This window comes from Lepus europaeus, chromosome 7 (genome assembly GCF_033115175.1).
Source record: "Lepus europaeus isolate LE1 chromosome 7, mLepTim1.pri, whole genome shotgun sequence".
Lineage (NCBI taxonomy): Eukaryota > Metazoa > Chordata > Mammalia > Lagomorpha > Leporidae > Lepus > Lepus europaeus.
Window position 1 is genome coordinate 82,621,130 of NC_084833.1, and position 15,949 is coordinate 82,637,078.

Here is a 15,949-nt window from a genome sequence, read left to right on the forward strand (position 1 = left end):
AACTCCAGTCATCATATCTGTGTTCCAGGAAGGAGAAGAATAAAGAAGGCACAAGGCACATAATTCCTGCTGTGTAAGCCCTTAGAAGGGCTGTAATGGAAACTCTACCCAACCCGTCCTACTCACGTCTCACTGGGTACTCCCAGCCAGTGTGGATTGGAAGGCACATCCTTCAGCTATAGGCTTTCTGTCTGAAAAGAGAAACTGACTTTAGTTCTGTTCCTAAGAAAGAAGGGCAGTATGAATGTTGCAAGGTGGCTGGCAGTCTCTGTCCCCATGCGCGCCTCTGCTCTCAGCTGTTCCTGTCATTCATGAGCATCTTCTCAGTCCTCCTCTTCCTTCCCCCAACTCCATGTATGAGCCTCGAGGCTTATCAGCAGGATTCGAGAGAACTCACAGAATAATAGCTAAGGGTCACTGAATCCTACTGTTTTCTAGGTGTTATTCTAAAACCCCTGGGTAGGCCCTGTGGTACAGCCACCCCCTGGGATGCTGCATCCTGAATCAGGTGTGGGTTTGAGTGCTGGTGCCTCCACTTGCCATCCTGCTTCCTGCTAATGTGCTTGGGAAGGTAGCAGCAGATGACCCAAGTGCTTGGGCTCCAGCCACCCATGTGTTCCTGGCTCCTGGCTTCAGGCTGGCCTAGAGCTAGCTGTTATAGTCATTTAGGGAATAAACCAGCAGATAGAGGTTCTCTTTGTTGTTGTCTCTCCTCTATTTCTGTCACTCTGCCTTTCAAATAAATAAAATAAATATGTTTTTAAAATATTTATTTTATTTATTTGAAAAACAGAGTTACAGAGAGAGGTCTTTCATCCGCTGGTTTACTCCCTAGATGGCTGCAATGGCCAGAGCTGCACTGATCCAAAGCCAGGAGCCAGGAGCCTCTTCCAGGTCTCCCACACAGGTGCAGGGACCCAAGGACTTGGGCTATTTTCTACTGCTTTCCCAGGCCATAGCAGAGAGCTGGATGGGAAGAGGAACAGCCGGGACTCGAACCGGTGCCCATATGGGATGCCGGCGCTTCAGACCAGGGAGTTAACCCACTGTGCCACAGCTCCAGCCCCATAAATAAATCTTAAAAATAAAATCTTTATATGCACTGTCAGGGGGGCCAAGAGGCAACGGGAGGGATCCCGTAGCACAGTGTAGCCCATCACTGCTCTAACAGAGACACCAAGGCAGCCCCAGCTTGTTGATGATGTGGGGGCTCTGACCGACAAGTTCAGAATTCCTTGCTTCACTTACTGGGCAAGCCATTGAAACTTTCATTGCTTTGGTTTTCTCATTAGTAAGACAAGATAATGCTATTACTTGCTTCAGGGGGTGTATTAATTTCCTGTGGTGGCTGTAACAAGTTACCAAGTAGGTGGCTTCAAACAATAGCAATGCCTCCTCCCTCTCCCTCTGTGGTGGAGTCCAGAAGTCTAGAATGAAGGTGACGTCAGCCGCCCTCCCTCCAGGACTCCAGGGAGGACCAGTCCTTGCCTGTGCCAGTGTCTGGCACTCCAATCTCTGCTTCCATTTTCTTTTCTTTTCTTTTCTTTTTTTTGACAGGCAGAGTGAACAGTGAGAGAGAGAGACAGAGAGAAAGGTCTTCCTTTACCGTGGGTTCACCCTCCAATGGCCACTGCAGCCGGCACACCGTGCTGATCCGAAGCCAGGAGCCAGGTGCTTCTCCTGGTCTCCCATGAGGTGCAGGGCCCAAGCACGTGGGCCATCCTACGCTGCCTTCCCGGGCCATAGCAGAGAGCTGGACTGGAAGAGGAGCAAACGGGACAGAATCTGGCACCCCGACCGGGACTAGAACCTGGTGTACCAGCGCCGCAGGCAGAGGATTAGCCTAGTGAACCGCGGCGCTGGCCTGCTTCCATTTTCATGCTGCCTTCTCCTTTGCCTCTGCTACTCTCTTACAAGGACACTCCTGATGGTATTTAGGGCCTACCTGGATAATCCAGGATCATCTCCCCATCTCCAGACCCTTTACTTAATCACATCTGCAAGGCCCACTTTCCACACAGGGTTATGTGGATCAGGACCATGGGGTTGTCTTTGGGAGCCATGTCTGCCTGCCCTTTGGGGAGGCCCTAATGACACGGGATCTGCAAGTACTCAGATCTCATGCCTGACACTGGGTGAGCACCTTATAAATGCTGTCCCCCATGGCAGCTCTTTTACCCAAAGGAGTTCTTGAGAGTACAAGTTCTGTGGGAAAGAGATCTCAAACGGTCACATTTCTCTGCCTTCTAACAGAGCTTGCCCAGAAATAATCGGAACTACCATTGATTGCGTGCTACTCTCCTAGGTGCTGTGTGCCCACACTTCTCATTTAATCCTCATCATGGCCACAGACTTTGGTTGACAGCCAAGAAAGCTGGAGTTCAGAAAAGTTAAGTCCCTTCCCTGGGATCTTACCACCAGCAAGCAGGGAGGTCTGATTCAAGCTTGTGCTCTTTCCCTGTCACCACAGGGATTTGTTTTTTAACACAAGTTGTGCACACATGTTGCAAGGGGGTTCCGTGGAAATGAAGTGCAAGAAGGAAGCACCCACGACTTGGGTGGGACCAGGGGACTTGGGGTGAAAGAATGCATACAGAAGCACATCCCCTGGATGACTTAGAAAATTATTAACGTAATTAGGGTGGGCGTGGCTGTGCCGAGCAGTGTTCTCCATCTCCACCCTTCTTTTTGCCGAGTGGCATTGTTGTAGTCTGGCTCTGTTTTCTCCATGGTGAACAATGTCCCTTCTCAAGCCCAGACAGCACTGCTTGTCCTCATTCTGAGTGAAACAATCTCACTCACTGGCTCCGGCCACACCCTCTGCTGGGGCCTTGCTGTAGCTCCTGTTCACCCATGCCCACAGCCCACTCCCCGACATTCAGGCTCTGTGCACTGCAGATGACATTTGCTATATGAAGCTGTTCTGTGATTTAGTCTCCAATGCCTGCGTTTCATCTTCCCAGCAAGATTGTAAGTTTCCTGAGTGCAGGGACTAAATATATGGTGGCTCCAGTTGATGGTTTCATACAGAAGCTTAACACATTTCTCTATGGCGAATGAGTGGGAAAGTATTGTCACTGAAGGACCTTGGTGAATGAACTTTTCTGATCTAACCTGGAAGCCCAGCTCTGCACTGTGTAGCTGATTCCCACAGGCAGTTTGGTCTGACAGTGATTACTGTCATTTGGTTTTGGCAGGTGTCTCTTTCATGGCACCTCCTGGGCTTGGCAATATGATACTCTTAATCCTCATCCTGTCTTTATGGCATTTGCTGATGTGAAAATTTCTATTCCTTCATAGCAAGAAATAGACACCTCCTCAGCTTGAGTCAAAATGCTGGTATGGGGGTACACATGTGATATAGCAGTTAAGATGCTTCTTGGGGGACTGGCGCTGGGGCATGGCTTGTGAAGCTGCTGCCTGCAGTGCCCACATCCCATATGGGTGCTGGGTCGAGTCCAGGCTGCCCTTCCAACCCAGTTCCCTGCTGATATGCCTGGGGAGGTACCAGAAGATGGCCCAAGTTTTTGGGCCCCTGCACCTGCTTGGGAGACCTGGAAGAAGCTCCTGGCATTGGCCTGGCCCAGCTCTGGCCATTGCAGCCATTTGGGGCGTGAACCAGCAAATGGAAGATCTCTCTCTCTCTCTCTGTCTCTCTCTCTCTCTCCCTCTCCCTCTCCCTCTCTCCCTCCCTCCCTCCCTCCCTCTCCCCCCCCCCCCGCCTCTCCTTCTCTGTAACTCTTTCGAATTAAAAAGAAAAAAAAAAAACCACGATGCTGCTTAGGATGCCCATATCCCATATTGCAGTGCCTAGGTTTGAGTTCCTATTCCAGTTGCCTGCTGATGAAGTCCCTGGGACACAGTAGCTTAAATAATTAGGTCCCTGCCACTCTGGCAGGAGGCCTGGATTGAGTTCCTAGCTCATGGGTTTGGCCTGGCCCAGCCCTGGCTGTTGTGGGCAGTTGAGTAGTAAACTAGTAGATGAAAGATTTGTCTATCAGTCTCAGTCTGTGTGTGTCTGTGTGTCTATGTCTCACAAACAAACAGAATTTTCAAATGCTTGACTGTAGTTTGGAAATGTTCCTGAGGGGTAGGGATTGCTCAGCTCCTCACATTGGGGCCATCCTGTGTACACACCATAAGGAACAGATAGCTTACCAGCACCGACACTCTAATGAAGGGGCTCTATCTAAGTTGGAGGTGCAGGCCAATGAGTTTCTTGCTTTGTTTTTTGGGCAGTATTTGTATCTCCTAGGACGCATGGGAACAAGAGCTTCTGTTCTAATGTGACAGAGGCATAATGTGTTCTTAAGGGGTGATTTGCTGCATAGATACTGAATAAAAGGTTATTTCTTTCTCTTCTCTCCTTCCCCCTGCACCCTTTCTTGTTCACATGCATTGGGTTTCTGTCAACTAGTTCCTATGGGTTTTGTTTCATGCCAAGCACTGTAGAAATGTAGTTCCCAAACTTGAAAGCACAGCAGAATTAGGTCAGGTCAGGCGCAAGTAACAAACACCCCACTCTTCAGGTGTTAATGTCACAAAGGATTATTTCTCACCGCTTCATAAAGTCTCATAGAGGTCCGTGTGACTCAAGGCCAGTATCTGCTCTGGGCGACCCAAAATCCAGACTGCTTTGATGTTAAGACTTCGCTGTCAGTACAGGGGACTTCCCCTGCAGCAAAGGAAGAAGGGGTGTTGCAATGACCAAGAGTCACCCTGTGCCAGGAGTGACACTGTCTCTCACACTCACAGCACGTTTTCCGGAGCCCCGTGAATCCGCCTCACTGCAAATGCAGGATCTTTGTGCTCCCCTCCTGCTGGGAGGACAGAGAATCAGAACGGACAAGTCTTGGAAAGCTCTACTCGGAATCATTTGGTGACACTAGGGAGACAGTAGAAGCTGCAGCCTTGCTACCAGCAAATCTAAACTGGGGTCCGGAAACTAAAAATCTCACAAATACTTCCAGTGCTAAAACGGCAGCCTGTGTAATACGTGGACACAGTGGGCTCTTCCCTTCCCTCTGATGCTCCACTTTGCTTCCTGTTCAAGAGGAAGAGCAAAGGACCCAAAGGCTCTCTACCAGCTACATCCAAAGATGCATTCTTAAGTGATTCTGCTTACATCTCATTGGCTAGAACTATGTCATATGATTATCCCAAGCTGTCAGTGAGGCTGAGAAATGTAAAAAACTGTATAATAAAGGCCTAGAGTCAGGCGCTTAGATTTTTTTTTTTAAAATCCCATTCATTTGCACAGGTAAATGCAGGCTTCTGTCTTGTAGAGCAGAAGGGGGCCGACCCAAACAGGCTCAGGCTCGGCAGATGTATGAAGGCAGTGGGCCCAGCATGTGACAGACAGGCCCAAGACCTCAGTCCCAATGCCTGAGGGAGGGGACTTGGCAAGCCAGAGGCTGCCCAGGGATTCTGTTTCCTTTAACTCAGTGAGCAGGCCACTGTGCTGTCTGCCCAGGAGGCCATTCCCCTGGCGGGGAAGAGAACTCATCCTGACAGCATGCTTTGTTATGACAGCTCGGTTTCCAGGTGCCCTGGGCAAGTTGGCAGTCTTGGTGTCTGGCATCACTTGGTGTCCAAATGAAAAAAAAAAAAAAACACCAACCTTGTTTACCTCTTACTTGGAGGTTCAGGACTGAAGGTGAGCTGGGGCTGGCAGTTCTCACCCTGCCTTTTGCTGCAAGTACGAAGGCGCCCACTCTACAGTGCACAGGATCAATTCCCCTTGAAGGAGACTTTAGTGAGCACCTGTTGTTACTTAAGCACAGCCATTGGGATTTGCCTTTCCCAAACCCCATCTCAAGCAGCTTTTCAAGACCTTTCCAACCACATACCATACTCACCCCAGAGATGCTCCAGGAGTGTGGTTTTCTCTGTCTTCAATATAATTTCCCAGTGCCCTTTAGAGCTGGGTCCTGTCTGGTTCATCCTTAACCCTGGTCAGCTGAGGCTCCCTGGAGGTTCTCCAGCCTCTGGGCCAAAGCCACCTTCATTAAAGGGTCTTGTTGCTGAGAGGTTCAATCTGGCTCATTATCACGTTAGCTGGGTAGACTGGAGCCTTAGCCAGTTAGAGAACATGTAAGCTTGACTTTAAGAACCTATTATGTTGGCTTTAATTTTTTTTTTTTTAATTTTGCTGTGCGGTGAGCTTCAGATGATCAATTTGAAGAAGGCAAAGTGGCTGAAAACCATACTTGTCAGTAGGTTCCTAGGAGGAAGAAAAGTTTTTGTAAGGCAGGCCCAGCAAAATGAAGCTCACAAACTCACATGTTGGATTTCTAAAAGATTCCAACTGGATATGATAGCTACAAATGCTAGCCTGGACTCAGGCATCATCAGATAAATACTTTGTATGTGAATGAATGTGAGTAGATTCTTCTCTAGTCATTGCCACGCAACTGAGTGTGTGCTCTGCCGGTGGTGAGATATTATGTCATCCAGGTGCAGAGAGGGCCACACCCACAGATCCGGGAATTGCTTGGCCATCTATGTAGATCAAGCAAGGAGAGCAAGTGCTTGTCAAGCGTGCATCCAGCCCTGTATCTGCAGCAGACACCATGTGTAGATCAAGGCATACTTCCTGTCTGATTCAACCCAATCTTGACTCATTTTCTAAGCACTCACTACTAGTCAATCAGATTTGGTGCTCATGATACAATCTAGTTGCCATCCTAAGCCTAGAGGATATTCAAAGTCAAGACTGGCAACGTATGCTTCTCTGACAATATGGTTTACACACAACTATCCCAACTTTAACTCACAAATTCAAATTCACTTTTTTTTTTAAAGATCCAAAAGCCATTGCACAACTTGGAATTTTCAGGCAATTAGGAATAGGAAATTAGGAATTAGGCATTAGGGAATTAGACATTAGAATAAAATATATATTTGAAGGGTTTTTGTCTTCAGGAATCCCACAAACCAAAGATATACATATTTTGTATAAAATTTTGTGCATGTTCGCCGGCGCGGTGGCTCAACAGGCTAATCCTCCGCCTTGCGGCGCCAGCACACCGGGTTCTAGTCCCGGTCGGGGCACCGATCCTGTCCCGGTTGCCCCTCTTCCAGGCCAGCTCTCTGCTGTGGCCAGGGAGTGCAGTGGAGGATGGCCCAAGTGTTTGGGCTCTGCACCCCATGGGAGACCAGGAGAAGCACCTGGCTCCTGCCATCGGAACAGCGCGGTGCGCCGGCCGCAGCGCGCTACCGCGGCGGCCATTGGAGGGTGAACCAACGGCAAAAGGAAGACCTTTCTCTCTGTCTCTCTCTCTCACTGTCCACTCTGCCTGTCAAAAATAAAAAATAAATAAATAAAAAAAAATTTTGTGCATGTTCATAGAAAAGAGAGCACATTGTGACTAGTGCCATCACTGGAATATGAACAGTGCATTGTGTGGGTAGAGAGGAAGAAAGGAGGAAGAGAGTGAAGCAAGCTTGAAGGATACTTGGCAGCTTCAGAATGAGGAAGACCCTTGGGGCCCAGGAAAAACACTGTGTGCAGGTGCTGCCCTGCTGAGAGGACATGGTATCTTCAGAATTGGCAGACGTGTGGGGGCCTGGAGTCGGAAAAGAAGGAGGAAATGAGCCTGGAAAGAGGACCAGGGCTGAGTGCTGCAATGAGGACTTTTTCTGCTTTGATTTGAACATTTGGTGCCTTCTTCCTGGCTTGACTCAGGTGCCCTTTCCTCCATCTGCCCAAGCCATTCTTCTGCCATCAAGCAGGCTTCCCGGATTCTGCTACATGTTGATCTCCAGCTCTGTCATCCTGAAGATTCCACGTGGTGGGCAAAGCCACTATTCATAATTGAGACTGCTAGGGAGCTGTGTATCAGGAACTGCTTAGGCTCTTATACCTGAGTCATTGGTGTCCTGATATTTGATAATCTCTTTGAGGAAATGAAGGTAAAGCTCATATATATATATATATATATATATATATATATATATATATTAGTTTTTGGATCTGTACTTTATTTCCCAACCTTCATGAAGTGAACAAAAATCCACTGGTTAATGCAGAGTTGGGAGACCTGATGTGGTTCTGTTCACAAAGGAATGGCTCTGCTTGAACAGGGTCAGAAAGAGGTGAGAGGAGTCGAGTCAAAGTAAAGAGAAGTTGTCAAACTTCTGCCAAAGAAAGGCTTGGCCATATCAGTCAAGCAGATGCCACCTTTGGGCCACTGCATTAGGAGATTCAGCTGAATCAGGTCCCAAGGTACAGAACCCCTTCAGTCCGGTCTTAAGCTAGAGGCTTGCTCAGTCTTACAGGTGTCGTGACTCAGTATTCAGAGGTAGAAGCTTAGGAAGAGGCTTGATCCAGTGAGCAGAGCACATGGGATAAGTCATATGGTCAGGTTCATGAAAAGAATTTGGGTATGGGATCCTTCAGAAATTTTCTTCCTGAAACATACATCTGATCAAATTTCTCTGCTTAAGAATCTTCAGAGGCTCTTAATTATAGATATAATAATATCTAAATTCCCTAGCCCAACACTCAAATTTCTCCACAATGTCACTCCCATCAAGTATTTAGGCCATTTACAACTGCTGTTGCTTCCTCGAACTGACCTCTAACCCCCTCAGCCTGCTACCTTCTCAATCTATTCTGTCTACCTGGTCCCTCCTGTTTCCTGGATTCCCAGAGCACATTCATTTTTCTACTGTTAACAGTTCTCAGTAGTCTCATTTGTGCCCACATCAATATCTTTGTCCCCGCCTCTTGGTCCTAATTATGCTTATTCAAACTTGTGTCCAAAATGATATCTAACCCAGAACTTCAATCTGTGCTTGTAGAAAGTCAGTGGAATGCCTTACAAACCCACTCTAGGACTTGGAGGAGATGCACTGGGATCTTCTGGCCAGGTTCTCAAGGAGGCCACATTTGATGATGGGGGCAGACAGAACCCATTACACAGGCAAACAGAGCCTTTCTGTTCGTCTCCATCCAAAGTGGGCATGTAAGTCTTTAAGAGTCTCTCCCATTGTGGGGACACAGTCACCCGTGGCTATAAACATCATATATATTTTGTTCTAGGAAATATATCATCTCAGGGGGAATACTTCCCTTGAATCTGTTTCTGGGAACAGTGGGAATGTGACTGATGTTCAGTGAAAAGCTGAACCCCAAGGGGCAGTGGGCTAATAGCTCCATCTGTTGATATCTATGGGTTAATTGCTCCATCTGCTCTAGGCTTAGTGCTTAGGACAGGACAATGATGTCTGACTCAGAGTATCCAACTAGGATTCTGACTCAGGACAGAGAAGAATAAAAGGGAAGCAAAAATATTGTGCCCTATGCTGGGAGGGGTTGGGGGCACTTTGGAAGATCCTGGAAGAGTCAAGTCATTGAAGGATGCTTCAGGCTGCTATGTCATACCAGAGGATGCTCTAGGGACTTCTTCCCTTGGTCTAGCCATCCTAGAATTATTTACTGTGGACCTGCAATAGACAGAACTGCAGAGTGAGCTGTCTGATTACTCCACTAAAGCTATTGGATCATAGGCTAGGGTAGGTTTCTATTGAGGAGAACTGGAAAGGAGGGGGAAAAACTAGAAAAGAATTGGGGAGTACATAAGGATGTAAAGGGGTGCTGGGGCTGTGGCATAGAGGGTAATGCTGCCATCTTCAGTGCTGGCATCCCATGTCAGTGTTGGTTTGAGTCCTGGCTGCTCCACTTTTGATCCAGCTCTCTGCTAATGCACCTGGGAAAATGAACCATGTCCTTGTGTTCCTGCATCCATGTGGGAGACCCAGAAGAAGCTTCTGGCTCCTGGCTCCAGCTTGGCCTAGCTCTGACTGTTGTGGCCATTTGGGGAGTGAACAAGCAGATGGAAGATATCTCTCTCTCTGCCTCTGCCATTTCTTCTCTGTAACTTTGACTTTCTAATAAATAAATAAATCTTAAAAGAAGGGTAGAAAAGAAAAGATTTAATGATACCTCATAGGTACTTAATACCTTTTAAAATTAATTAGATGGATGATTGAATTATTGGAAGCAACTCCGAGAATAGACTGTTCAATAGATGAGAAAGAGACAAACATAAGGAATAGTGACATGATAATGGAGGTGAGTAGAAGTGGATGAGAGGGGAGAAGTAAGTGGTAAAATTTAAATGATCAGAAGAATAAGTGCCAGCTCTCAGGAAGCTTCTCTCCTTGGTTAGCCATATGATTGCCAGATGCCCAACATCCACACCCCACAGTACACAGTAAAGAGATCCTTCACAAGTCCCTAGGTTCCCCTGGATTGAACCAGTCCACCCATCTGTGACAGTCCTTGAACTAATCACTATGGTTCAGGATGAACTTATTGGGGGTGAATGACAAGTATGGGTCAAAAGTCTCACCATGTGTTCAGTGTATTAGGGGAACTTGACATGACCACAGTTGAGGGTGAGTTCCCTGCTCCACCACCATAACTGGGGATGGGACCTTATTAGAAGCACAGAGAATGAGAAGGGAAAAGTGCTCTAAGAATGAGAAGGGAAAAGTGCTCTAAGAGAAAAGTTTTTCCATCTCCTTTGCTTAGATAACATCCCTTTGTTCTTTGGGAGAATATTTAGGCATTATTTTCTCTAGGAAACTTCTCCTGGCCTATTTTCCACTCAATATTAAAGACTCCAGAATATAATCGGTATTCTCATAACTCTCCCTTCCCGAGTGGGAGCTCCTTCAAGGCAGGGACTTTGTCTTGTTTGTCTGTGTCTCGAGCACTGAGTACAGGGCTTGTCATAATTACTGTCTGTGGAATGACTGAGAGGGAACACATGCATGTGCACCTGCAGGGGCATCTGCCAGAACGGGCCATGGCTTCCAGCTCTCAGAGAGGCACAGCTGCACTGCGATGGCTGTGCTTTCCCTCAAACAGGAGCCAGGACCTCCAGGATTGGAGCTAGGCTTGGAACTCCATGCTAGGCACATAGACTTAGAGTGGGAAAGGGGACTTCAACTCCACAGGGATATGTTATGGTCACCCTGAAATGGTATCTCTAGTGCTGCTATGGTGTTAGACTCCCAGAACTCCTGCACTGTCTCCTTACTTTGGGGTCCCAGGAGGACACAGGGTCACATAGAGTCTTAGGATTCTGTCCCCTCCCATGCATCCTTTCTTCCTATTGTACTATCCCCTCTGGTATCCTTGCAGTCTCTCTGCCCCTCATCTTGGCTCTCCCCTTTGCCTGACCCTCTAAAGCTTGCACACCACTGCCATAAGAATGGTCCTTAAGCACTGATGATCATGTCACCCATTTTTGAAACATCTCAGGGAGTCCTTTAATTTTTCAGCCTGGAGGTAGAGTTCATTATCAGACCACCTTCAGAACTTGCATGCAGCTGCGTTGCCCACTGCTCATTCTCTTAGACCTGTGCCCAGCCTGTACCCTGCTCTCCCTCTCCATGTGCATTTCTTTCTCCTTGTTGCTCATGCCTTGCCCCTGTCCTCACTCTCCCTTTGATACCCACACCTACTTCTCTCATAGTATTTTGTGACCTCATCTACTCACAGCCATATTTCCCATCTTTCAACTGCTATAATCCTGGGAATATGAGCTTATATTGTTGTCTGAGGGGAACTTCATGGAAGTTCATGAAAATTAATCTTATGGAAAAAGAACTCTGTATGGTTTTCAATTCTTTTGCATCAAAATGAACTTACCTTTAAAAAATCCATTTTCTATTAGCCCTTTGAGCTATCTTTTTACCACTCAGTTGCTACTTCGTCATATACTCTCTGCACAGGCACTTAATTCTTCCATTATTAGGTGATAACATTCTGCATCCCTCCACAGTACCCAGCAAAGGGCTGGGGATACAGTAAGTGCACAGTAAGTGCTTGTTCAATGAGCAAGTGAAGGGGTGGGGGAATGTGTTGAATAAAAAGGGGCAAATGAGTACCATGACTTGAGGGTCCTTTGGTTTTGTTGTAGTTTGTCTGTGAACACTATTTGTCCCTTTTGGCTTGGTAATTCACTTACTGAGCCTTGTTTCCACATTGGTAAACTGAAGATAATCTTACCGGTCCTACAGAGGTCACAGATTGTGGTGAACACCAAGTGGGAATCCATATAGGCAACTACTTTGGGAACATGTAAAAGGTAAGCTGTTAGGATTTATCCATTAATTTCAATCATAAAATATTTTCCTTCTTACTTTTAGACTTGCGACCTTATTTCTCGAAAGAGGGCCCAACAGGATAGGCGGTATTTACAAAAAGGCTGTTTACAGACACTTCACGGATGGAACCTATTCCACGGAGATCCCCAAACCCTCGTGGCTCGGATTCCTGGGCCCCATCTTGAGGGCTGAAGTAGGTGATGTGATTGTCATTCATTTAAAGAACTTTGCTTCCCGACCTTACTCTTTGCACCCGCATGGCGTTTTCTACAACAAAGATTCGGAAGGTAAATATTGATCCTTTACTATTGGCATTTTCTCTGTAGTTCATAAGTAGGGTAACTGCAGTTACATGTCCAGGGACTGTAAGACCTTGTGATTACAGATGTTCTTGTGTTTTCTTCTGCTCTTCCCTTCAATGTCTCTCTTCTTTCTCCTCTTCCTGTTCTGTTCCCTTATTTCCTTCCTCCCATCCTTGTTACTCTTATGTTGACACTGAACTGGGGGCTGGGTTCCCTTGGCCCCTGTCCCACCATACCCCCAGGAGCATCCTTGCTTTCTTCCCAGTCATTCTATCCTGCTGTCCTGGTAGCACACTGGGTGCAGAGCTGTGTGTTCCTACCAACACCCACCCAGGTCATGTTCTGTTAACTCAGTACAAGGGGATCTTCACTGTCCTGCGCCAGGCTTCTGTCTTCGGTGTTTCCTTTGTCTTCTTGTGTGTGCTATGGGAGTTTCAACAGAGTAGTTTCTGAAGATTCCTCTTGAATATGTATATTTTAATTTAAATAACATTCTTAAACTTTTGAGTTAGAAATGTTTCTTAGACACCAGAAGAAGTTTTTGCACTTCTCATTGCATTTTTATTAAAAGAATTTTGTTGAAATACTGTTTACATACCAGGAAATGCACATAAATGGGATATTTTTTTTTTTGGTCACCTGATCACACTCATGACCAATACTCAAATTAAGAACAAAGCATTACTAGTACCCCAACAGTCCTCACTATTCTCCTCTCTCCATTTCTTTTTTTCATTTTTTATTAACATGTGGAAGAAGAGCATATTGTCACAGGGTAGCATTCCTGCTCATGACCAGATAGAATGGACTGGATGGTGCTATACCTGATATGTCACTGCCTCTGGGGAATGTGGCAGCACTCCACCATCTGCTTTGATGCAACACACCTTGCTATCATCAGGGAAGAGCTTCTAGGTATTAACAAATGTCCCATGGCAGCCAAACTTGCTTGACAGTTGCTTCAGCAAGGTGTGCATAAGCAGCCAGAAGAAGGAACTCCGATGATGAACACAAGATTGAATTTTCCCTTGTTGTTGGATCTTTTCCCCAAACTGAAGTGCAGCAAAGATTTGGCACTTCTTAGTTACTGAGCATGCACACGTAAAATTGTGCTGGCTAAACTTAAAGGTGAAATTTTGCAAATAAAATGGATCATTACTGATGTATCTTGCTTTATTATGGTTTTATAAAAGTATTACTTATACTACAGATAGAAAGTGAAGATGCAAAATAGATATGCCTGTCTTTTTACACAAGGAGATAATAGAGCTATTTTGAAATCTTTAATTTTTTATTCAGTACTCCACTTGTCTCTGGAAAGCATACTGTGATAGAGTGAAGGTGTGCTGAGAGATCATTTAGGCTAGTGATTATTTTCATCTTTTTACTTATTTTTAATTTTAATTAGATTTTAACAATTTCAATATATATTGTACATACAATTCTAAGAATATAATGGTTGCCCTTCCTCCCTCCCGCCTTGCCTCCTTCCCCTTCCTCCATTCCTTCCTTCCTTCTTTCTTTTTTTTAACTTTTATTTAATAAATATAAATTTCCAAAGTACAGTCTATGGATTACAATGGCTTTTCCCCCCATAACTTCCCTTCCACTTGCATCCTTCCTTCTTTCTTTCCTTTTATTTTTGAGATAACATAGTTTAAGTTTACATTACAATAAAAAGGTTTAATGCTTCACCAACTGAGAAGTTTCACAAGTAAAAAGCAAAAAGACCCTAGTTTAGTGAGAATATATACAATGGCTACAAACAATAATTGAATAGAAAAATGACCCTTTCACCCATATACAGTTAATTTTAAAGTAATCACAAGTCATTAAAATTATAGTAGTATCACAGTCAAAACCACTAGTTTAGCAAAGGTATAAAACGAAGTTTTACAAAGCCTCATGGGGCCATGGGTCCTTTTAAAAAAATTTTGTGGTAAAAATATATAACTTAAAGTTTACCATTTGAACCATAATCCAGGGCATAACTCAGTGGCATTAATTACAGTCACAATGGTGCACAACTATTGCCACTGTTCGTCTCCAGAACTGTTCAAAGAGAAATCCTGTATCAATGAAATAATACCCTCTCCCCTTCCCCTCAGCCTCTGGTAACCTCTATTCTACTTTCTCTATGTCCCTGAACTTGCCTGTGTAAGTAGCCCATGTAACCAGAACCATACAATATCGTCTTGCATATGGTTTATGACAGCGCAGCGTTTTCAAGGTTCATTCGTGTTGCAGCATCTGTCATTCTTTTCTATAGCTGAAAATGCCTCATTTTCCATATGTACAAGATTTTGCCTAAGCATTTGTCTCTTGATAGATTCTTGGGTTACTTCCACTCTTAACTGTTACAAATGATGCTAATGTGGACATTGGTATACCACAGATCCTTCTCAGCACTCATGAAAGCAAGGAGGTCTCCCACAAGAAAAACACGTGTGTGCTCAACATTTGGAATTTAAGGAGTTCTCAGAGCCCCTGAAATATCCGTGGGTCTCTAAAATCAGAACTCTTTAATATCACTTACCCAGGAAGCCCTCTCTAGTCCTGGCCTTACGTAGGTCTCTCCCACATTAGGAGTCTCTTGGTTTATCTCACAGCACTTAGCAAAGCTTGCACAGTAAGTATGCATCCTTGTATCTATCTGTTCATTAGAACATAGGTGTCTAGAGAGCAGAGATTATCCTGGAGTATGCGAATCACTGTCCCCCAGTGCCTGGCTCAGGGCCTGGCTTTGTGGTAAGTGCTCTCTCAACACATTGAATGTATCCAAGATCTACGCTAAAATAATCATTTTATAAGTGAAAAATCAAGACCAAATTTTTGCTGCTGGTTAGGATCTGAGTTATAATAGACATGGACTGTCTGCCACACTTCTATTCCCCATTCCAGGGCCCTACCACCACTCCATACTGCTCCTTTGCCCTCTCCTTCCTGTGTGCAAATCTCGGCAAGGTGTGTTGAAGCTTGGACTCTTAACTGTCCTGAGTCTTTCAGAGGGCTCTTGGGAAAGTGCAGAGCAGTGGTCGGATCCTTGCTTCATGTGATTTAGGGCCCTTGATTCTCTTTAATATTCTCTCTCTCTCTCTACACATATATATAAACATTACATTTTTATTAACAAAAACTTTGTACATTTTCTTTTAATACGTGTAGAATTTTACATCTAGGTAAAATTACAACACATTCAAAATTTACCATTTATGCAAATTGTTACAGATATTGATATTTTGATTTATAATAAATATATATAATGTTACAAACTTTTCACAATACAAAACAGATTCACAAAACCTTATCTACAGAAATGAGGTAAGGACTGTGCAATGTTTAACCAAGAGCCATGTTGCAGAATTAACATGATCTTCCAGCTAAGTACACAGTGGAGGTCTAGTTACAGCTGGGTCTTTTCCACTAATAATTTATACCTTTAAGAACTGTTCAATGATTATATCCCCAATTCTTTTTTTAAACTTTTATTTAGTAAATATACATTTCCAAAGTACAGCTTTTGG

The 15,949-nt window shown here is 45.0% G+C and overlaps 1 protein-coding gene across 1 annotated transcript in view; it reads left to right on the plus strand.

Annotated features, from left to right (window-relative positions):
* The window catches only part of HEPHL1 (hephaestin like 1), an 84,515-nt gene that overhangs the window by 4,997 nt on the left and 63,569 nt on the right, over positions 1-15,949 (plus strand). The window contains exon 2 of the mRNA XM_062198310.1: positions 12,166-12,410. Within this exon, the coding sequence (XP_062054294.1) occupies positions 12,166-12,410 (245 nt within the window). The remainder of the gene's footprint in view (positions 1-12,165; positions 12,411-15,949) is intronic.